The sequence below is a fragment of the Camelus dromedarius genome, chromosome 11 (genome assembly GCF_036321535.1).
Source record: "Camelus dromedarius isolate mCamDro1 chromosome 11, mCamDro1.pat, whole genome shotgun sequence".
NCBI classification, from domain to species: Eukaryota; Metazoa; Chordata; class Mammalia; order Artiodactyla; family Camelidae; genus Camelus; species Camelus dromedarius.
In genome coordinates, this window is record NC_087446.1 from 20,335,162 (window position 1) to 20,360,035 (window position 24,874).

A 24,874-nucleotide genomic window follows, 5' to 3' on the forward strand; every position below is an offset into this window, starting at 1 on the left:
AAATTCAGTAATTCCCCAAACAGTACAATATTGTATATCATACCTGTGAACTATGTTTTAATGCAATGCAACCTACTAGGGAGAGATGATTTTTAGAAGACTATCAAAATACCAGACCATTGATAGAACAAAACTTAAGTTTACTGAGAGTAGATAACAATCTTGTAATATTATAGTGGGAGGTTACCTAGACAGACTTCATCATACAGATGAGAAAATCTGAGGTCTAGAAAGCTTATGTCAACCTTCTCCCCGTCGTTGCTATACATACGTGTACATATACATTTACACATACACATTCATGTATATAAATATTCTAAGTTACATATTTTAAACATGTATGTGTATATTCCAAGTCAATATAATATATCCTTTTTGAAAACATTTCAGTTATTTTGTTAGTGATAAATTTTAAATGCTCAATTCTTTTTAGATTATTTTTTGTTATTAAAATGTATTCCATTGAAATGATAGCTTGAAATGTAAAAATCCCATGCCAACTTATAATTTTCTCATTTGTATTTAACTAGGGCTTGGAGAAGGACCATATATGCTGGCAAGTTATGGGCAGAGTGGCCTTATTCTGGGGGCCAATATGACCAGTAGAAACGTTTTCTCTCTGCCAAGAAGTAGTATTCATGGCAATTTCTTTTTTAATTTTATGATCACTCCGGGCCTTTTCACAGAGAAGGCATCATGTGAGTATAATTTCCAATTGAAAATAAGAATTTAGTTTTCCACTTACATTGTTTCATTTATTCATGCAGTAAATGTTAAATGGGGAATCTAGTATATATATTACATTTTTCTAGGTGCTCTAAAGGGTATGAAATAAAATAAGACCATGGTAAATGAACCAGCTATCTCTTTTGCATATAAAATAATTTATTTGTTTATCTGTTGGCATGTATAGATGCAATTAGAATTGCAATTTTTTAATTGAGTTTTTGGTCTCAAATAAAGCACAGCTTAAATTTTCATAGTATTAATCACAGAACTTAATTTGTAATTTTTGAAAAATAGTTCATTAATAATTAACATGTGAAAGATTTTAATGCCAGATTAAACTAAAAGACAACAGCTGTGATTTGATATCAAAGAAGTTAAATATTAAGAACATAAATCAAAGTCTGGATAGTCATTATAACAGTCTATTATCCTTATGATGCCTTGTCTGTCTGGGCACCAGGCCCCACATTTACTGGTCTGCAGCTGCAGATCTATACCCATTATATCCACTTGGCTCCTGTTCTGACTGGTGGTTAATGTCCTCTTCTGATCTGTGATGTTCAGGCTACATTGTTACTCTTCTAGCCCTATTTAGAACCATGAATGGTGTGTTCCAGAAACTTAGAAAATACTTATTGAATGAATGAATCCAACTTAACTTTCTCTCATTTGGAGAAATCTCCTGATTTTCCATTTAAAATAAATTGCCTTATTCTTGTAAAAAGAGCTCCTTTGGTTCTTTTTTAATCTGTGAAGATCACAGTCTGAAGTTCTAATTTATATGTTAGTTAAATATCTTTTCTCATAAAAATTTCTTTTATTCTTCCTGCATCTTTCAGTGCTTAGCAGAGTAAATTTTAGGACACAATAAATGTTTTTGGAATAGTTTATTGGATTTGAGAGAGCCCTTCCTTTTATGATTTACAGTAGCTAATGTTTTTAACAGAAAAATCCTAATAGATTTAAATTAAGGAATTAAGACCTAAAGAAATAAAGATCTAAGAAATTAAATCTAAAATCTCAATTAAGAAACGTATCGTGGGTTTTACAAATATAAGGGAAACTTTCAAAGCACGTAACAAAAAAGGATGGCACTTCCCACGTGCTTTGTAATTGTTCATTAGCTGGTTGATCATCTTTGGGAAATTAACAATAAAATGTTGAACAATTAGCCTTTTATAATGCAGTGAAATCACCTGCAAGAACATTTGCTCATTGGGAACCCAGTGATGTTGAAATGCAGTGACATGTCTGAATTGATCTGTTTCTCTAGTCTCTTATTCCTTTCTATCATCCAATTTAGCCATTTGTAGATTTTATACCTTTTAAAAGGTTAAAGCTTGCAGGTACAAATATGTGTCCAATTAATTGTTTAATTACTTGTAGGGAATTGAACGATTCGGGGTCCTAAGTTGACGTTTCTTTTTCCCACCAAAGGCATAATCAATTATTTAAAACATAGGCCTTAACAGAGAGTGATTTTTTTTTTAAGAGCTGTCACTGTTATACATTGCACTAAAATACTACTTTTTCTTTTAGAGGTCTTATAATTCACTTCCGAAATCTTTGGGGTTGCCATTAACTGTGTATGACAATTGTGCAATTCTATTTTTGTCAACTTTATAAATGAATTTTTATCATGCCAGTGCTGATGATCCGCCTTCTCCAGAGGACCCGGGGAGTTGTCAAACAAACTGCTCTGTTTTACAGCATTGGCGCTTGTTTCCTTGGAATCTGCTGAAAGGCCAAACTACTTTCTCTATGTCCACGATGATGACACTCTGAGTTTGAAACTGTGGGAGGCGAATTCAGCCTTTCATCAGAGAGCCACATTTTTCCACCATCAGAGTCTCTGGATTCCTGGTTATAGTGCATTTGAGCTGTACAGCAAGAAAGGCTTTTTCATCATATTGACAGACTCCAGTGCCAAAGCATCAAAATATGATGATTCTGAAGAATTTAAACATTTAAGTAGCTTCAGCATAGAAGGTATGTTTTCTGAGATCTTCAAATACAGATTAAGTAGTAATTTAAATAATGGCAGAATATTTATTAGGTTTTATTTTTAAAATCATTTTTAATGTGTATAATTAGTTGTATGACCTTTTATGACCTTAATAAGTTTCTTAACCTCTCTGTCCCTCAGTTTACACATCTGTAAAAAGGAAGAAATAATAATACTTATTTTATAGGATTATTGTACTACATAAGTTAATGAGGTGAATTGTTTAGATCAGCCTTAAATAATGGTTCTTCTTTGTTTGTTTGTTTGTTTTATGATTGCCTTCAGTGCTGTCTGAACTTTGTAAATAGAGATTACCTATGTCTTTTTGTTGTCTGGTTTTGTATCTACTTTTTCTTTCATAGAAGGCAACTTCTCATATAGTCTGATTCTTAATGATAAAGACAACATGTTTCTCTTTGTCTTTTGAATACTAACGGAGTCTGGTTCCACTGACCCCTGGAAGATTTTTCTGATTCAGCCAAACCTGATCTTATTTCTAGGGATGCTTGCAGTTCTATAGCTATTGAATTTTCTAAACTTCAGAGAGGAATCCTTCACTGCTCCATCCCATGTTTAAAAGTCATGCTTTATTTTCAAAACCTAGGAGCTTTGGGTCTCCCAAACAAATTATTTCATTCTAACCAACCCTTCTAAGTCAATCTAAGAGAGTTAACCATTTGCCCTTTTTGTTGTGGATACATGTCTGTAAATCTCCATAGTTTTTGGATTTTAGAAATTCAAATTGAGCTTCAAATTTTTGCCTATTGAATGGGGTTCCTGAACTCATAAGAAAAAGAGTCACTGACATGCCTGTACAACATTCTACCAAGTGAATGTGATATTTTTGCTTGAATTTACTTAACAGTTGAATTTTGCAAGCCTCTATTTCCCCTTCAATACAGAAATCTGTTCCATTAGAACCAGACCCAGTGGCCCTACCTGAGCTTTGGACAATTGCAGCCAGTGGCATCGTCATAATCTGAGAAACTCATCTTTGCAGACTTCTCAAACCTATAACATCTAGGGGTCTATTCTAGACTTGAAACCAAACTTCTCGCAGGACTCATGATCACAGTAACCCAGGTCTAACAATTATTGTAATGTTTAGATGCATCGATGCCTTCCAGAAAGCCTTATTTTCCTTCCCATACTTTGGAATTGAACTCTATATCCAAAGTCCAAGGAACAGCCTGTTTTCTGAACTTTCTGTCTTATGGAGCTCTGTTCTTCAGAGATAGGTTTGGACTGCAGCAGAAGGACTGGTCTATGATGTGGGAAGGGGAAAAGAGTATCAGACTATGTAGGAGAAAAATCTTCAGTGAAGGGAGGTTTTATAATTTCATGCGTATATTATTAAAACCTACTCACTCATTTTTGTAATCAGATTACTTACCATGTACAAGACAGTGAGCTATGTTCCGTGAAAAGAACAAAGGTGGAGTGTTTTCCCTAGGTTTGACGTCAGGACACATATGTCTTTAGTCTTGCCATTTTTCTAATTGTTTGCATTTGGCCAGTCCCGTGGTTCCCCTGAGCCTCAATGTATTGTTTAAAATGAAAAAAATACCCTCTCAATAGGTGGTTACAAGGATAAAATAGAATCATGACAAAATTTATGTTGCAAAAAATAAAATTCCAAACAAGTATTTGGTACTTTTATGATATGCTGATCAACGCAAACTCACTCAACATAAAGAAAGGAGAAAGATTTATTATTTTCCTTGGCCTCCTCCCACCTCTTGCTTTTTTAAATATTTGGAAGATAGACTAACATTTTGATATTCAACCTGAGCATGAAAATGCTTTGATCATGAAGCAACTAAAATGCTTTTTTCCCCCCTCGTCCGATCTTTTCCACCGCGTTATAATCAAAGAGAAGTCAAACCCTACTATCATAATCCATTACTTTTCAAGCTGTTCATTGAAATGTATGCAACCTAAACTTCATTTTTCTCCCCAGAAACCCAGGCAGCAGTGCCATACAGGAGGATGTGTGAATGGAGATACGAACCTTGTGCCACTCCCTGCTTTAAAACGTGCAGTGACCCTGAAGCACTAGCATGTAAATTTCTTCCACCGTAAGTCATGTTTAGCCATTAAACGAACAGATTCTAGCAATAGCAGATTGTGCTCTCAGCGATTATTTTTAGGTTAAAAAAATTCTCAAGAACACTTTGTGTTGGGTGCTCACTCATGAATTTATTTCTTGTTAATCCAGCAGTAGTTACAGAGGGTTGCTGTGTGCCAGCCTCTCTTCTACCTCCGAGGGATGCAGCATCGAACAAAGTAGTTCAATCTTTATGTAGTTTACATTTTGTAGTTACATTTTGTTGCCTTGAGGCAGAGAACAAAATAATAAAAATGTAAATATATAACGCAGCATATTGTTAGATGGTGATGTGTAGTATGGAGACGTATAAAGAAAGGAAGGGAAACAGGAACATAATGGGGGTGTGTGTGCTAATTACTCTATGGTGGTCTGGGAAGAACACGCTGACAAAGCGACATCTAGTCAGAGATGTGGAGGATGTGAGGGCACTAGCCATGTGGATGTCTGGGTAGAGAGCCTGTCAGTCTGAGAACAGCGTAAAGGTCTTGGGGTAGGAATGTGCTTGGTGTGTTTCAGGATGAGAGAGGAGGCTAGTTAGTCGGAGCAAAGTGAACAAAACTGAGAGGTAAGAAGAGACCAGAGACTCACAGTGGTGGTGTGTCACACAGGGCCCTGGAGCCTGTCCCAAGGACTTGGTATTTCTGAGTAATGCCCTGATGTGTTTTAGGCAGAGGAGTGACGTGATCTGATTGGCATTTTAAAATGTTTACTTTGGCTATTGGGCTGACTTTTGGAGAGGGGAAGCACAGGACAGACCTGGTCCGTAATACAGACAAGACATGAAGGGGATTCAACTAAGTTAGTAGCCCAGGAAAGTATGACAAGTGACCAGATGCTGGAAATATTTTGAACTTGGGGCCAGAGGAGATGCTGATGGATTTAACGTCAATTATAAAAGAAAGAGGAGTTGAGGACTCCAGTTCAGGTCCCAGCATTTTGTAGGTTTCAGAACCATATGGAATTGCCATTTTTGTGATCAAAACTTGTCAAATATCAACATAGTCAAATGATACGATTTAATGGAAGGACCGAGTTGCCATTTACTGTGGTGAGGAAGATGTTAGGAGGAACAGTTTGGAGGAAAAGTCAGGAATTTGGTTTTGAGGATTTAAAATTTGAGACAGAATTGTTCATTGGATTTGGAAATCTGGAGACTAGAAAGAGACAAAATGGAGACAGGCAGTGTAATAGCTCCTTTTTTTTTGTTTGTTTTATTGAAGGAGCTTTGCTGTGAAAGAGACAGAGAAATGCAGCAGCAGGAGGAGGGGATATTTTTAAAAGGATCATTTTCCAGTAGTAGTTTATGAGCTTCTATTCCATGACAAACACAGGCACTAAAAAGGTTCTGGCATATGAATAAATGAGACACAGCCTCTCTTTCAAGGAGCTCAGAGTCTTTCAGAAGAAGACAGAAACAAACGCAGATCATTGACAATGCGGTGGGAAGGGGGCTAGAGAAATAACCACCACCACAGTTAGCACCTCGAAGTCTTCACAGTGTGACACACACTGTGTGCTAAGTGCTGTATGATCAGTGATCTCATTGTTCCCACTTTCAGAAGGGAAAGCAAACCAAGGCACAGAGAAATGAAGCAGTGTGCCCTAGACCACACAGCAGAGCCAGAGCTTTGCACAACTCCATGCTGTTGGATCACAAGTGCTATGGGAACAGAGAGAAAGGAAATATTTCTGTTTATTTTCTTAAAAATTAAAACCAACCAATTCTTTCTGAGAAGAAATCTTCCATTCACTTGGACTCATCACATTCACAAACCTATTTCTGGTCTCTCAGGGAGTCAGCAGGAGGAGGATAAATAACAGGGGCCCCGTAGCAAGGAGGAGAGCGTGTGGGAGAGGAAGGAAGGGAGAGAGGTGTGGCCAGCCCTGGCCCCTGGAGGAAATGGAGCCGTATTTTGTAGTGGCATTTGGCTAGTTTCGTTCTTGTGGCATACCCAGCCTCCAGGGTGGTGGAACCCAGATCGTCAGTGCTTCCACTGTGTGGTCTGTAGCTCCCCGAAGTTTCTTTTTTGGTATGGTTGGAATGCAGAGGAGAGATTCAGGAGGAAGCTTCACTCCAGCCAAACTGCTTCTCATCTCCATCTTCGTCACTCTCTCCTTTCTACTTCTCCCCTCTCCCCATGCCGAGGCCCCTCCCTGTGGCTCCTCCTTGTCCTAGCAGCCCTGAGGGGAGACGCAAGTACTGAGTTGGGGTGTCAGCATAGCCCTGCACCCCTCCCCCAAGACCCCAATAGAACCACCAGACTTCTTCTAGATGATTTCAGTTTCTGGCACATTGCAAGCGTTGAAAATAAAAATATCTAGTGGAAATGAGAACTTCTGTGAGAAAAGATGCCAGCTAGCATACCACGGAGCCTGTACGTAAATAGAGCTATTCCCATTATGTAATAAACCTGTCGTAAGAATCGTTCTGCATCAGAGGCATCTTCATCAGTCAGAAGTTGACTTGTTTACCAGTTATATGATGAAATAAAGAGGATCCTACTATGTGCAACCATGAAGGCATTTTTAAGGAACAGGTTACTAGTTTTTGGAAAGTATTTTAAGAGGATAGCTGTGGTTTTGACTAGCATAAAACAATGGCAAAATAATTGAAATGCATAAAAAATGATGTTTATTTAATAATAACTCACTGGCACCAGTATTGCCAGTAATCCAGTAACTTACTTTTTCTTTTTGCTTGACAGAGTCTAGAGTAGAATAGAAATATCATAGACTGGTTAAAGTTTTGTTATTTAAATTCATTTTATGAAATAAATAATTGGTCATATGAGCTGAGCTGTTAATGTTTAAAAGCAATTTGTAAAGGAGGCATCCAAGAGATGGCTGAAGTGTCTCCTGTTAAAAGAGAAAGAGCTCTTCTTGGTTTCTAAAGTGTTGTCTGGATTTCCTTCCTTAAACAAGTGCCCTCTGGTGGCAACACGTGCCCCAGTGTCAAGTTCGTTCAGTCCATACTGAATTGGGAAGGGGCCTTGAGTATTTTTGGTCCAAATTTTTACTTTACAGATGAAGCAGTTGAAATGTTTTAAAATATTAAAAATATAGCTTGCTGGTGTATTTGAGAGGCAGATAAGCAAGTGTTTTTATAACTATGTGTACATTAATTCTCTTTTGTATGTATGAATCTAATACTTGGTTGTACATGAAGACTACATTTATGTCCTTTGAATCAGAATAAATTGGACTCTGAACCCCAACCAGACGAGAAAGAAGATGTAATCTCAGTCATTGCCTTGGCTTCATTCTCTTAGAGGAAAAACACTCAGGATGGTCCCTCCTGTCTTTGACAAAGAGAATAGAAGAATTTTAGGCGAAATGTATCTTAGTTACATATATTAAATACAGTATATTTTTTGTATTTTAACTTTTTTATTTTAATTTTTTTTCATGTAAAGAGTTGAAGGATGCTTGCCCTACTGCCCTAAAAATATGATCCTCGATGAAGTCACCCTCAAATGTGTTTATCCAGAAGACTGTAAGTGTGAACCTTATTTAATTTATTCCAAAAAGTATAAAACTTGTATTTTTTTCTCTAATGGCAAGTGATTATAAACAGAAGTTTTAGGCAGACAGTAAGCCTTAGAAGATTCTTCTTCAATGTCCTTTTCAAAGTTGTTGTTCTGAATTACTTTCTAGACCTTGTAAGTCTTCCCTCTAACATTCCTCCTGAATTATCTCTCCCAAAACATTTTCCTTGAAGCTAAGCCTCCCTCTATGAACTCTGTGGGCCTCAACTTTAAGCAAAACAGATTAAGGAAGAGTGTCTTTGTTTCTTTGTAGGCATACCTCTGATTCCCACAGAACCAGCATTCCTTACACCAGGTAAGCCTCTCTACCCAGGTGTACAGTTATTGTTACAACTTCAGACACTACACTTAGCATTATGTGACTTAAATCTTGGCACACTTACCATAGCCGCTGGTGTTAGTACTGGCCCATCGCCTAGAGAGCCCAGCAGTCACCTTTGCTTCACTAAGTACCTGTTTGCTGGATCAACAAGCCACTTCCTGTGAGTGGCTTCTGCACTTGGCCTACCTCTCTCCATTTCAGTTAGTGTAGTTAATGAGGACTTCCCTCACACTTTTGCCTTGGAATTTAGCTTTTGCTAAAGCCTGATTAAATTTTCACAGTGATTAAGTTGCCGCTAAAGAGACTTTAAGGCAGATGAAGTCCTCCTTTAGGAACTTTTATTCCCATTCCTGTGTTCTCTCCCAGCCTCTGCAGGGGCTGTTCTGGGCTTGTACCCCGGCTTCTCTCCCTCGCTATGAAATTTGCCTCAGGAAACGATGAAATAAATCCGCTCAGCAAGGCTTGACAAACTTAATGTATGATTTCTCTTGGGATTATCATTTAGGAAAATTTAGATGTTTATTCTTTTAAATTTATTTGACCAGCTTTAATGGAGTGTCAACCCTGCCAGGCACTGTCCTGACCCTGGGGGTGGGAAGTGGGGAGGAAGAGAGAACGGTGAAGAAGTCACAGCACCAGCCCTAAAACAGCTGATAGTCTGTGGGCTCCTGTGGTATTACCATAGGGGGAGTACAAGCAGTAAGCGCGAGGCGTCTCGTTTTATTTCGGAGGTGTGGTCAGTATGGTTATTTTGGAGGCGTGGTCTCAGTAGGGTAGCAGAAGGTCAGAGTTGGATAGCTTGGAGGAGGAGGAAGTGTGTGTGTGTGCAAAGGCCTGGACTGAGAAGGAACATGTCACACAGAGGGCCTCCAAACAGGTCAGTGTATCCTGAACATGTCGTGTTGGGGAAATGTGCCCAGAGATGGGTAGAAGCAATTTTCAGGGGCCAGATCACAAATAGTCCATGGTAAGAAACTTGGATTCTTTCTTTCTGAAGGCAACGGGAACTCACTGGAGGTTTTTAATAAGTCCTTTGACACCTTCCAAATAATAGCCTCACTACCTTCATCACTATTATTACTGCTCTCAATAGCTGCTATTTATTGAGTATTTACTGTGTGTCAGGCCTTGCACTAAGGACTTTGCATATATTTAATCTTTAAGAGAACGCTGTGAGAGAGGTCTTGTTATTACCATCGTAGAGAAGAGGAATTACTCCACTGCTGTGAAATTTTAGACATCAGTGAACTTAGTATAGTTTAAAGCATCTTTTGAGAGGGGCTGGGGGTTCTTCCCTTACGTCATTTAATCTATGGAAGGAATAAGTCTGTGAATAACACTGCACATACTAAATCTGGGAGCTATACTGTTCATTATTCTGCTGTCTACTTTGCATTCTTTACTATCCCCCCAAATCAATAGTCACTGTATATTTTAAACATCTAAAACAACTTAAGCCACAGTCAATATGTAGGGGAGATGGATTTTACTCCATGAGCCTCAGGGGTAAGAAAACTACCCTGTAAAATTATTTTTATTTGTAGATGATACAATCTTGTATACAAATTGTTCTGAAGAATCCACTAAAACCTAATAGGACTAATTAACATGCAAATAATATTAAGTCATCAAAACTGCAGAACATAAGACCAGTGTACTAAAAATCAATTGTGTTTCTATGCATTAGCAATGAACAATCTAAAACTGAAATGAAAAAAGCAATTCTACTTACAGTAGCATCAAAAAAAATTACTAGGAATACATTTAGCAAAAGATGTATAAGACTTGTACAATGAAAACTACAAAATATTATTGAAGGAATTAAGAAGATCAAAATAAATGGAAAGCCATCTCATGTTCCTGGAAGACTGAATAATGCTAAAATGACAATACTTCCAAATCTGATTTACAGATTTAATGCAGTCTCTGTCAAAATCCCAGTTACTTCTTTGCAGAAATTGACAAACTGACCCTACATTCACATAGACATGCAAGGAACCTAGAATAGCCAAAGCAAATCTTGAAAAAAGACAAAGTAGGACTCACACTTTCCAATTTAAAAACTTACTACAAAGCCATAGTTATCAGAATAGCTTGATTATTATATTTCTGTCCCCAGACAGGGCTTATAACCCACTGATGACTTTAGAAGACAATGGACTCTCTTACTGCTAAGACCACTCGGACCCCCAGTCATCAAAATTTTCCACGACTCTGTGCTTGCTCTGGGCTAGAACTTTGTCTCCTATTTGCTTAAACATTTATGATGATGGAAATGAAGATATTTGTCTGTAAAAATGTCATATTCTTTAGAAGGTACAATATCTAATATATCATGAATACTGCTTAATAGGACCAGGGGATAGGAATTTTTGTTCTACTTCATCTTTTCTGTAAGTTAGAAACTATAAAATAAATACAAAATGAAGGTTATTTATAGAATTTATTTAACAAAAAAAGGAAGTTTTTCTCTTATGTCATTATGGTAGGCTGAGTAATGGCCCTCCAAAGATACCCATGTCTTAATCCCCAGAATTTGTGAATATGAGACCTTACATGCTTAAGGGACTTTGCAGATGTGATGAAGTTAAGAATTTTGAGATGGGGAAGCTATCCTGGATTATCCATGTGAGCCCCGTGTAATCACAAGGGTCCTTATAATAGAGAGGGCAGAGAGTCAGAGTCAGAGAAGGTAACACATGTCAGATGTCAGAATCAGCAGGGAGGGAGGAAGAGGGAGGGAGGCAGAAAGAGAGAGTGAGAGCGACTGAGATTTGAAGATGTTATTCTGTGGCTCTGAAGATGACAGAAGGAACCATGAGCCAAGGTATCCAGGCAATTCATATTTGGAAAAAGCACAGAAACAGATTCTCCCATAGAGCCTCCGGATGATATGCAGCCCTGCTGATACCTTGGTTTTTGGACTTCTGACTTTCAGAACCACAAGATAATAATTTGATGATATTTTAAGCCACTAAATTTGTAGTAATTTGTTACAGCAGCCATTAAGAAACTAATTTAGAAAGATGGACACTGCAGTTACAGCTGGGCAAAATTTCATTTTTGTCTCTTCGGAAGGTATCTTACAAACGTTTATAAGCCATACTTTCTCTTTCCATACATCACGCCTTCACTGCACCCACCAGTGGGGTCTCCAAGTGGTCCCTCCATGTGGTTCACAGATCCATCTATTCTGCTTACAAGGAACACATTCTAGAGATTCACCAGGGAAATGAATCAGCCTCACTACTTACATTAAAAATGCAATGAAATGTAACTCCTGAGCAATCTGTAGTGTTAACATTGATATTTCGACCTGTTTAAATGATTGTTGACACCGTCAGGGCAATGAAGATGTTTATAGAATGGTGATTAAAAGCCAGGACTCTGGAATCAGATTTCCCAAGTTTGAATTCTGCCTCTGACACTTAGTAGCTTACCTGTCTACACCTTACTTTCCTTATCTATGAAATGACAATTATATTATTTTCTACTTCACAGGGTTCTTGCAAACATTAATTGAAATAATCTATGTAAAATTTCTTAGCATGGTTTCTATCACAAGTGAATTTTATATATGATCGATACCATTGCACTAATGGAGAGGATACCTTTATTACCAACAGGTCCAGAAATGATTACTCCATCAGACTTCACTGCATTTGAAATGCTAACACCAACAACAGGTTTGGAGTGTGAGGTATGGCTGGTAATCTCTTCAGCTGTTAGTTGTTTCCTTATTGTGTCTGTTCACCTTTCCGTATCACCATCCAAATGCTATTAGACTCCTTTTTGTACATGCTCTAGTCTTTCCTTGCTAAAAGGAAATAAGTGTTACATTTTAATGATTGTATTTCCTTAGCTGTCAGATATTTCTTATTAATTAGATTCTGGTCACACTATGAAAAAACAAAATGCAAATGAAGTCTTAAATATGATTCCTTAAGAACAATTGTGTGATAATAATAATTGTGATAATTAGGTGTAATATTAATTACATGTGGTGATTTAATACTTTTATTTATTGATTTATTAATTGGATAATGCATTAATTTAATAATAATTACATATGATTTTTAAATAATAATAATCTTTTAATGATAATAATAATAAAGAGTTTCATGTGGGCATCTCTGTAAGTGAGGCATTCAAAAATATTTATTAAGCAGCTACTTTATGGCAGGCACAGTGCAAGATGACAAAGACATATTAGAAAGAAAAAAAAGATAAAGTCATTGAATTCCAGAGTTAGTAATTGTCTTAAATGAGACTTGAGAAGTTATCTTCTTTTTCCAGATATGTCACTTGTTCTGATAAACCATTTATTCAGCCAATATTTAATTAACACCATTTCTGGCCAGGAACTCTACAGGTACCATGGCTAAAACAATACAAAAGCAGGCAAAAACTTCTGCTTTTATGGAGTTTACATTTTACTGGGTTCTGAAAAAAGATAAAATAAATTGCCAAGTTATGTAAAATGTTAGAGGTTGCTGCTCAGGAGAGAAATAAAACTATATTTAATGAAATGATCCTTCCTGATCCTTGCTGATAAAGTGACTGTTAAATTAGAGCAAAAAATCTGAAGAGTTAATAGAGTGAACCATGTAAAGAACCAGGGCAACAGAGTTGTAGGCAGGGGGGCCCCGCAGCCAAAAGGCCCTAAGCAGAGAAAGTACCTAACATCTTAAAACAATAGAAGAATAACAAGGAGGCCATTAAGAAAGTGTGGAATAAAATAGGAGGAAATAAATTAGATTATGTAAAGCCTTGTGGATGATTGTAAAGACTGTAGCTTTCATTCTAACTGACACAGGAAGTGAAGGGAGGTTTTTGAGCAGAGGAGTTGTATGCTCTGATTTCTTTCAGGATTGTTTTAGCTGCTGTGTTGAGAAAGGGATGTAAAGAGACAATAGAACCAGTAAGGAGGCTGCTGCAGGAATTTAGGCAACAGATGATGGTGATCTGGACCAGGTGATAGCAGTGGAGATGGTGAGAGATGCCTGGATTCTGGATCTATTTTGCAGATAGAGGCCACAGGAATTGCTGAAGGATTAGACGTGGTATGAATGAAAAAGAGGCATTAAGGATTCCAAGATCTTTGTCTTGAACAACTGAAGGACAAAGTTGGCAGTAGTCAGGATAGGGAAATTGTGGAAACAGTAGGTGTGGTGTGGGTATACTCAAGAGTTCAGTTTTGCCTTGTAAGACTATGGATATACAGATCTGATGAATGTAAATGGAGTTTAGGACAGAAGTCAAGTTAAGATGAAATTTTTGGAATTCTTAGTGGATAAATGGTATTTAAAGTTATGAGATTAGATGAGATCACAAAGGCATTGAGTGCAGAGAGGGAAGAGACAGGGCCACTACAATTTTAGTAGGCTGAGAAATAATGACAAGCAGGCAAAAGGGATTAACCAGTGAGACAGGAGAAAATGGAGGCGATTTTAGATGATCTGGAAGCCAAGGAAAGAAAGTATTAAAAAGGATGGAGTAATTAGCTATACTAAATATTTTAGTGGGTCAAAGTAGATTAGGTCTGAGAATTGATCATTGGGTTTAGCAGTGGAGCATCGGTGACCTTGTTAAAGATTGTTTCAGCAGTTCTGATATTAACTCAATATTAAGGTAAAGCTTAAATGAAGTCCATACTATTTTAGAGAAGTTACTTGGACAAAAAATAGTAGTGAAATTTTAATCATTCATCTTTTTAAAGGTTTTGTGTTAGGAAATCTACACTGTAGGCAATGCAAATGGGAAATTTAAAATTAATTGAATGCATTTGTTAAAAAAAAACTGCATTAATTTTCTTTTTTATTAACAGCCTCAACAATTTGATCCTGTGTATAACTGTAGCCAATACATATGCCTCAATATGGAATGGCAGTTGTACAACTGGTCTCTTCATTGCCCAAAGGCTGTGGAAGTGCCTGACTGTGGTTTCCGGGGGAGACCCGTTCAAGTGAACAGCGACATCTGCTGCCCTGAGTGGGAATGTCCATGTGAGTCTGCGTTTCTTACACAGCAGTCAGTTGTTCATCAGGCGAAGAGTATTATCTTTTTGAAACAATCACCTCCTCAAGGCAGTTATTGTTGAGCTTTCTTCATTGGTTTTATGATTTTGGTCCCCATTATGTAACTTTTAGAGTCACTTTTTGTCAAACATAGTAAGTTTAATATAAAAGGAGCAGTTATTTCTACAAATACAAATGACTAGTTAATGGACTGAATCCACTCTCCACCATTTTTTTAGGTCGGTGTTCCATGTTGTCAGAACTCAGCATTATTACATTTGATGGAAACAATGCAGCATTGTATAGTATGGCTTCATATATCTTAGTAAGAATTCCTGGGGAAATTATAGTTGCTCATATAGAAAAATGTTCCATGAATCAGGTAGGTCACAATCCACTCTTTTGTCATTTCATCATAAATCTAGTAGCTGAAGTATGTTGCAATATTAGGTATCTCAGAGTAAGAAGGAACTCAAGGATTCAATGAGATTTATCTTCTGGTTCTTAAAACATGTTCCATGTAAATACATTTAGAGGTATATAACATTAATCCAAATAATATTTTTAAAAGTCAAGTAATATATTCCTTTAAAAAATTAATTTTTCTTTATGCTTCTTTTTTCAGAATGGAAACTCGTTTAAAAAGCTAGTGAGTATTTGCAAAGTGTTTAGTAAATTCCTTCTGTTTATTGCTAAAATTAAGTTTAACTCCATGAAGTTTTAATTTTTGTTTCAAATTAAGGTTTCCTCTGGAAGAATCCCTGGACTTTGTTTTAAGAAGTTAAATTTGACCACATCTCTTCATAAAATACTCATCAATCGGGCAGCAAGGACGGTAGGAACACAAAGTTAAAACCTATCCTCACATTAGATGAAGTTAAGAAATTACATAAACTCAATTATTTCCAAAAAGAGGGGAGATTAAACATATCTGTGGAGTTTCATTGCTATGATGTCTAATCATTCTTTCCAGGGACAGTCTGAAAAGGTGTTTCATACTCTTATGTGTATCTTACCATAACGTGCCAACTGTTGCAAATATTTCTTTCCTTGTGAAGTTCACTGAAACAGCCATGTTAAATATGCTAAAGCCCTCTTGCATAGTGCAGGTGGCCAGGCTTCTTAGTGTTAGAGTTAATGTTAATGTTTCAAATTGGACAAAGTGGAAACGATGTGAAAAAGAGGATCATAAGGTTGCAAAGAGTAGCAGCCAAGAATACCAGAAAGAAGACCACAGGGAGAAGAACAGATGGAAAGAGTAGTTTTGAAATGCCGACGCCATAGCTTTTTCAGTCAATAAGTGATAGCTAAAGTTAGAAAAAAATGAAGGAACATTTAACTTAATTGAAATAAACTGAAGAAGAGCAATGTATCAGAAAAAAAGTTGGAAAGGAGCCATTAGGTTTTACAGGAAAAACTTTTATCCCAAGGAGTACATGTGTACCAAATAGGAGTGAGTTCTAAGGGGGACGCTTCACTCTGATCTAAACAGTTCTCTCAGAAACATAAGAAAATAATGTATAAAGATTTTGCTCAAAGTGGCCGAGATGTTATATGCTTTCTGGAAATAATTCTGTCTGTTGGCACAGGCCATAGGTTCTAGGCTGGAAACAGTGTTAACGTGAGCCTAAAATACAGAAAGGTGTTAGAAAGCTTAATTTTAAGTCAAACGTAAAATATATGAATGTGCTACTTTTTTGGAAGAAAGAATGTCTATGTATCTCCTTGATTTGAATGAGGCTGATATATTAACAGGAGGTGGGTGGGAAATAAATTTGAACTCAGACCTGGTCAGTGCTATTGCTGTGAGCATTTGGATAGAAGGGCTTATTTTTTGGCCTCAGCTGAACTCACGGTTGGTCATGTATTCAGCAGAAAAATTATTAACTTAAAAAATCATTTAGTGAGAGTTTATGTGATAAAATGATACAGGTCCTGATCTCAAGTAACTTGGAGTTGTGTGTGAGGTGCATAACTGTAATTATCTACCAATTAGAAGGCTGTAGGAGGGGTAGTGATAGAATGATGACCAAGCTGTCGGGGAGAGAGATGAGGGTCATTTACACGCAGCTTATCAGAAGGTCAAATAAATATTTGGGGGGATGTGACACCTAAGATAAATCTTAAAGAATGAGTAGAAATTAACCAGGCAAAGAAGGATGTTCAGCTTGAGGGTGGCAGTGTGAGGAAGTTATAAAGATGAGAAATTGGATGGTTAGTCAGGTATAACTCTGAGAAATTTACTGCTGGTTACAGCTCACAGTTCCATGTCATTGTTGTTATTTAAAGAACTGTTTCACAGTAAAATCCTTGACTTACCTGTATTAGCATTACCAAGGAACCACATGAAAAATAAAAAATCTAGAATCCAATCCAAACCTTGGAAGTAGAATTTCTGGGACTCTTAATCTTTACTGAGCTTCACAGATGGTTGTTATGAACATTATATTTAAACACTGATTAAGAAGATCAAAGAGAGAATTCAGATTAAAGAAAACATCCTAGAAAAAAAACTTTATTACCTTAAATTTGTATTAGGAGGTGATGGTATAATCAACATGTACTGGGGGAAACAGACAAAAAAAGCGTATGTAACTTAGAAGAAATTTAAGCTTTGAAGAAAATAAGGGGCAATGAGGTGAGAACAAATACTGAATATAGCAAGACAGCGAGAAAGCAAAAAGAGAACTGAGGAATTATGAGGAACTGTGGCAGCAGAGAATTAAATTTTTAAACATTTGAAAATAGATTATATTAAACCAAAAGAAATAGAATTATCTGAATCCTCCTAATCTTAATGAGTGTACCTTTAAACATAAACCTTCTGATAGGTGTGCATGCATCATATAATTTTAGGTAGAAGTGGATTCTCTTGTTGTGCCTTTGCCCTTCTCAAATCAAGATCTGTCCATAGAGGATTCTGGTTCAATGTATGTGATAACTACTCCAGCTGGACTCATCGTGAAGTGGGCTCATCTTACCGGGATCATAGACATTCATTTTGGCTCTCAGTTTAACCTGTCATCTTCCACAGAAGGACTTTGTGGTGAGCACTGCTCTTTTAATCTCTATTTCTCCTCCTCCTCCTCCTGCTCCTCCTGCTACTCCTTCTTTTTGTTCACATCACACTGCTTTAGCCCCTCCTGCCCCACTTTTGGGGTTGGAGAAGTGATGTTAGCTTTCCATTCCCCATGTGAATACTGAAGGAAGCAATGTCTTTCCAGAAATGGGCTAATAAAACAAGAAATAACAGTTCGACTTGGGTATTTTATGGAAATATATGCTTCCCACTGTTACTACAATACCGTTTGTTTCCCTACTGGCTCATCTTTATGGAGCATTAATGGAGTGTCAGGCATTATTTTACATACTTTTATCTCATTTAATTCAAACAGGTCCCCAAATAAGTAGGCACTAATGTTAATTTATAAGTGATAAAAATGAGACATAGAACTATTAAAGACATAAATAACTTTGTTTCTTACTTATTTTTTAAGTTTGAAATCAAGGAAAAACTTAGTTAAGTCATCTTGAAAGTTATATACAGAGAACACAGTGTTCTGAGTGTTAGTCCTAGTTTTATTATAAAGTGTAATGCCTAGTTGTACCTTTACCCTTAGGTTTAATGTCACAGTACATTAACTCTAGGTATATAGAAAAAGTAAAAGAAAGGTACTGTCTACTGGTCAGAAAGTGGAACAGAGCTACCCCCTTTACAGATGTTGACGTGAACATCCGTTTCCTTATTTTAAAATGGAAATAGTAATATCTACCTTTAAGATTGTTAGAATTGAATGTGAAAGTAAGTGTGAAACACTTAACACATTGCTTAACACAGTCAGTACATATTAGCTTATTACAAGTTTATCTATGTTAAGCTCACTAAATGTTAATTGAATAAAAGTTTATCGATCAGCTTCTGAGTGTCTGATACGATGCTTGGTGCTGACAACTCAAGACAAACAGACTAAGTCCTTGCCCTCAACAAATTACATGAAATACCCAACCTTCTTTTTTAAAAATGGAAAGCATTTAGTAGAAAGTTTGGCCAAAATGGTTTATAATTTCCTTGCCTGTTTAGAACATGCTAAACATAGCACCAACTTCTATGGTGACTTGAGGTTATCATTATGGAAACAGTAATTATTGTGTACACATGGTATTGGGTATACATAATAACTCAGTAGTTATTATTGAGTAATAACTCAGAGACCTTAAGAATGAATTTTTTCTATTCTTATTTGTCACTTCTGTGTGCTGTGATTTCCGTTTGATTTTCATGTTTGTTTCCTCCTTTACTGTTAGCTCAAGCTTTTATGGAGAAAGACACTCTCTAACTGGATTCTTAACTAATCACTATGGAGAAGGGGTTAGGGTCACCTTTTTGCTAACTAAGGGTCACTTCCTAAACTTCATGACTTCCACCACGGGAGAGGGGTGACTGGTTAAAAGGAAAGCAGAGTGCTGGCAGATAGAGTTGTAGTGGACAGAAGTGTGACCCAAGTTGACCAGAATGGAAGGTCCCTATTGACAACTTGTCCCACGTTGTCATTTGATACTTGAAAAAATATATAACTCATATCTTTAATAACTGGGAGCCTTAGGAATTAAGAAAAATTAAGTCTTAAAGTATGGGTGGGTTTCAAGTAAAGTATTACCAGGGTTCTAGGTCCATTTCTTTGTACTTCCCTTGGCTTTGCCCTAAAATAGTAAGCTCTACCTTCAGTTTGGCCTTCCTCAAGGAAGCTAGAGGCAATAGCAGATCATGCCATCATAGCCACCAGTAGGGCATGTCATCCCAAGGAAGAGAGACTATCTATGTCCTGGAATTCCCAGGTCAAATTCTGAGCTTGACAATGATTGTCCTAAAGTTGAGCAAATCTATGTGTCTAGGTTACTGCCATGAACTGACGACTGATTTATGCCTGGATTACCTATAACAGTTGTTAATGAAAGGGAGTAAGGAGTACCCTTATGCCAGTCAGGGGGCCTCTCCCTGAGTGCTGTCATGTGCTAGGTGATGGGGCAGACATGGTTCCTGAAAGGATTTAATGTTCTCAGACAGGGTTTTCCTGGGGGAATGGATGCTTAGGAGGCAATCACCAAATGTCCACTATCTGGGGTACACCTTGACAGATTTTAGAACTAGTCCTTAAATTACAAGATAGTGGTAAGAGTGGAAGAGTGTACAAGCAGAATCAATCTCTTCTTTGTTCTTCTATGATCTTTTCACACATCTTGACTTCTAGGATCATGGTTTCTTTCCTATCTCATTAGAAAAAAAATCCATCAACATTTAAGTCAAAGGACATAAAGTTGGCACCTTATTCAGTAAATAATTTATTCATTTAAAATCAGTTATTGAAATGATTTATTTCTGCTGCCTTTATTGGTTTAAGAGAAAAAAATTTTTTCCTTCTAAATGTCACACATCTTTTTAGGAATTTGCAATGAAGATCCAGATGATGATCTAAGGATGCAAAATGGCACAATCATTACGAATATGGAAGACATAGAATTATTTATTGAGAGCTGGGAAATTGAGAAATCGTTTGAAGTCACAGTGAGACGGCCCGTTAGAAACTGTACTGAGCACAACTGCAGTGACTGCATTGAGTTATTAAACAGAAGGGTTTTCATCCCATGCCATGATAAAGTAAGTTGAAAGCAACCATAAATAAGAACTGTCACGTTAGACATGTTGAGAGTAAAAGCCAACGCATTCTTGTTCCTGCCATGATGTTCTTCTACTGAGAATAGTTTATCTCCAAACCTTCTGTCAGTTGCTTTGGAATTCAAAATCATTTACTGTTTATAGACCTACAGAACAGGAAGGATAATTTTCTTTTTTCCCTTTTTTTTCCCCCAAACTATATCTACAAGCTTTCAAAAAAAATGAGACTGTGTCCTCTGAGAAAATGCCTCTAGGAGAAAGAGATCAATGCCGCTTGATAACCCAGTTATAGAAACCAAGACAGCGAGGCTTTAATGAATTCCTGGCCTCTTGGGTATATACTTGCAATAGAAACTGTCACATATTCAATTTAATAGTTCTGTATTAGTCTTGAATTTTCTGCGTTTAGGTGACTACTGGTAAATAGTTTAAATAATCTGGATCATTAAAGAAAGATCTGTTGTTAGAGACAAAGGACAGACAAATACAGCATGTCGTGAATTATTAGTTGGAAACTTAGTCAGCATCAAGCACCTACTAGGCATGGTGTTAAACTCCTGTGATACAAAGATGAGTAAGACCCTCTCCTTCCCATCGAAGTGTCAAGAGGGAAGGCAAGCTTGTGAACAGATTCATCAAGTTATACAATTCGGAGGTGTGTAAGAGCCCAAGTTGGGAGAAGAGTTCCCAGAATGCTAGACATTTGGATTATTTAGAAGGATGAGTTTGCCAGGAGAAAAAAGGGAGGAAGGGAGGGAAACCTTAGCAAAGAAAACAATATGTGCAAGAGTAAGTTTGCTGTGAAAGGCCGAGTTAGGGCAACACTGAAATAGTTCAGTGCAAGACTTCTGGAGGGAAGAGTCTGGGAAGGAGAGTGAGTGCGCTGTAAAAGCACGAGGAGTTCACTGCGCTGGGCCTCCCGTGCTGGACCACCGAGTGTAGACCCCAGAGTTCTCACCCTGTCCTGTGAGTTCCCTGAGGGAAAAGGCAAAGGACGTGAAGTCATGGAATACAAATGGCACATCTCTCAGGAGCTTCAGTTTTACCTAGAGATTTGCAGGCAAAACATTTTAAATGTTTTTGTTTAAAAATGCATGCATATAAAAATGAAAAAAAGAGTAAATACTTTTTAAGTCATTTTGGTATCTGGTAATCTGTCTTTTTACATTTTTAACTGGGAATTTAGAACATTTGTTAAGCCAGGAGACTTTTCAGCTTGACTATTCAAGGCATCGTGAGGCAACACAGGGTACCATTTAGTCTGTGATGGCCCCAGATTTACCCTAGGAACTTCCTGGTGAATCTGATGGCAAAAGTAGGGAATGCTTGTCACTTAGTGTTCCCACTTCTAATCTTCATCCTCATGTGTGAATCTCCACAGATCAGGCAGATGATCTTTTATAAATGGAAATAGACTTGTATTATTTCTCTACCTAAAATCCTTCAGTGTCTTTCACTAACTCTTAGAGCAAATTCTAAACTTCTTAGGGCTTACAAGGTCCTTCGTGCTTTGGCCCGCCTACTCTTCTGCCTGCCTCTCATGCTGCCCTTTTCTTGCTGGTACGCCCCAGGCATTCTAGTCTCCGTTCAACTATTTCACCATTTCAAGGTTTTGGGGCTTTCATGCTGTCAGGGCCCTAAGCTAGAATACTTCTTTCCTCTGATCTATTTTAGCACGGTGACTCCTCTTGATTCTACACAAAGGATTTAACAATGAGATCCACAAAGCAGAGAGCAGTTCTGTTTTATTCACCTTTATATGCCTTATGCATAACATGGTGCCTGATGTGTAGTTAGGTGCTCAATAAATGATGAAAGGATGTGTAAATGAATGGATGGATGGAGGATCAGCTATTGTGGGTTACGTAGAGAAGGGATATAATTTTTCATATTGGACAAATTAAATCATGTGGGACATCAAAGTTAAATACCCAGGAAAAAAAAAAAAACTTAGAAATATATTGTAGATCTCAGAGGAGACCAGTTGAGGCCAGAGATCAGGTTGAGGTAGTTATTAATATGTGGAGTTTTAAAAATAGCAGTAACTCATGAATGATGTGCCAGAGTCTGCTTTTTACACTTTCCCTATATTAGCTCACAGCCATCTCCAGTAGTAGTAGGTTTATTATTAACTCTATTTAACATGTGAAGAAGCTGACACAAAGATGTAAATGCTCAAGATGGCGGTAGAAACTGTGAGAACGGGTGAGTCCAGTAAGAGCAGTATAGTAGGTAGACACGACCACTGAGGATGGGGTCTAGACAGACACTCAGAACTAGAAGGAGGAAGAAAAGACAGCAGTGACCAGAAGGAAAGGTACCAGAGTGTGGTACTTTCAAAGTCAAAGGAGAGGGTTTTAAGAAACAGGGAGCATGCATGGCATCACAGGCCTCTGAGAGGTGGAGGAGGGTTCAGAATATCAGGGTGTCCCCTGGATTTGACAACATGGGAGGCTCTTGATGATCACAGCAAGTACTCCATGCAAATAAAATGATTGGAAACTGAGGAGATTCAATGAAGGAGACTAAAAAGGAAGTAGAATCTTGGTTTTTATAGATACAGACCTTGGAGAAGAAATGATGGGATATGAAAAATAGTATTTTTACCTGACACTTTGACCTGTGTCTGAATTTAGCATCTGAATATGGATGCTTAATGTGTTTGCTGAATAAATGAGTAGGGAGAAAAATTGGAGTAAATGTCAGTACAAGTTAAATTATTGAGATTTCAGGTATCTCTAGATCAAAATGAATCATAATCTGTAGGAAAAAAAAATGAGTCTAATTAAACTGAGCCATGTCAAATTATATAAATGATTTGACCAACATTCAATATTAATACACATTTTTCTGGAAACATTTATAACCTCATTTAATGAGCAGTGCCATGTATCATTACAGAAACCTTTATAAGCTTCTAATTTTCTCTGTAATAGGTAAAGGTCTTATTCAGTATATAGAAAAGAGGATTGTAATCTAAAATCTAAAAATGTAGATTTTTTTTCTAGGTCCACATACTCTGTTTCTTTTCCATCTTTATAAGATGGGTTTATGGAGTTTAGTACAGACAATAGTTATCTAAAAATGTGTGTTTAAAAATGATAAATTCAGAAGTGACATCTAATATTATGAAGCTTTGAAAATCTGAGGCTGAAGAGGAACCATAATGAGTATTAATTTGTTATCTTTTAATCCTCAAAATGGTTTGAGTCTATTTTAGGGCCTTCAGAGAAAAAAACAACCTAACTTATCCTAAGGGACAATGTATCTCTAGGTTTCACCACAGGACTTTTGTGAAAAGATGTGGATCAATTATACCTATTTTTGGAACTATGAGTGTGATGCCCTTTCTGCGTATGTGGCTCTGTGCAACAAGTTTGACATTTGTATTCCTTGGAGAACACCTGATTACTGCGGTAAGTAGTAACACTTCAAATAATATTTTCCAACATTCCAGGTTTTTTTGCATTTGCTCCTTTCTTTTTCTTTTTCTTTTCATTACAAGATAATTTTCTAAGAATAAAATGAAAATGAATATAGTTAGAGGTCAGCTGTCCTACATAAGCAACTTCTGTTTTTACCCTGGTATAAATTTAAAGTAAGGGAGTTGGCCAAGTAGGTGAAGTAGGAAGACTCCAAACTTGACTCCTCCAATAGACACACCAAAATTACAATTACTTACAGGGCAACTATCTATGAGAATGGCCTGAAGACTAGCAGAAAAGCTTTTCCACGATTAAAGTCATAAAGAAGGAGCAACAACACCAAGATGGGTAGGAGGGGCGGAGATGTGGTGTAGTCAGGATCCACACCCCCATGTTAATAACCCACAAACAGGAGGTATACCACAGTTGTAGATGTCCTTCCTGAGAAATGAGGGGTCTAAGCCCCACATCAGGCTCTCCAGCCTGAAAGTCGTGCTCTAGGAAGATGAGTTCCCAGAACTTCTGGTTTAGAAAACCAGCAAAGTTTGTATTTGGGAGAGCTGGAGGGCAGTAGGAAACAGAGACTCTGCTGTTACAGGGCGTGCACAAAAACTCCCATGCTCCACGTCCCAGAGCAAAGGAGGTAGTTGGAAAGGACCCTGGGTCAGAACCACTTGCTGATCTTGGAGAGCATCTTGGAGAAGCAGGAGGCAAGTGGGACTCCCCAAGGAGATGGAGATGCTGGTGGCAGCCCTTTTGGGGAGCTCATTCTACTGCGATAACACTGGTGCTGGCAAGAGCCATTTTGGAATCCTTCCTTTAGCCTATGAGTTCTAGTGTGAGTTTTTAAGATCACTGAAAATCAACAAGGATTTTCTGAAACATCATTTAGAAACTGCTCAGCAGTGGTGGGGTTTTTTTGACAGTGAAGAAGTAAACCTAAACAAGTAGCATTTTTTAATGACTTGGTTGAACTGCATATTTAAAATGTATTTCTGTGCTTATTCTGAATAGACCATTGTATCTCCTCCCACGGCACAGAGCAGT

At 37.4% G+C, this 24,874-nt stretch overlaps 1 protein-coding gene across 1 annotated transcript in view; it reads left to right on the forward strand.

The window, feature by feature from the left end:
* Nucleotides 1–24,874, forward strand: part of OTOGL (otogelin like) — a 117,727-nt gene that overhangs the window by 72,573 nt on the left and 20,280 nt on the right. The window contains exons 30-42 of the mRNA XM_064491228.1: nucleotides 531–698; nucleotides 2,440–2,718; nucleotides 4,695–4,812; nucleotides 8,258–8,337; nucleotides 8,643–8,684; nucleotides 12,338–12,411; nucleotides 14,539–14,716; nucleotides 14,968–15,110; nucleotides 15,354–15,377; nucleotides 15,471–15,563; nucleotides 17,585–17,774; nucleotides 20,170–20,384; nucleotides 23,677–23,818. Of these exons, the coding sequence (XP_064347298.1) occupies nucleotides 531–698; nucleotides 2,440–2,718; nucleotides 4,695–4,812; nucleotides 8,258–8,337; nucleotides 8,643–8,684; nucleotides 12,338–12,411; nucleotides 14,539–14,716; nucleotides 14,968–15,110; nucleotides 15,354–15,377; nucleotides 15,471–15,563; nucleotides 17,585–17,774; nucleotides 20,170–20,384; nucleotides 23,677–23,818 (1,746 nt within the window). The remainder of the gene's footprint in view (nucleotides 1–530; nucleotides 699–2,439; nucleotides 2,719–4,694; nucleotides 4,813–8,257; nucleotides 8,338–8,642; nucleotides 8,685–12,337; nucleotides 12,412–14,538; nucleotides 14,717–14,967; nucleotides 15,111–15,353; nucleotides 15,378–15,470; nucleotides 15,564–17,584; nucleotides 17,775–20,169; nucleotides 20,385–23,676; nucleotides 23,819–24,874) is intronic.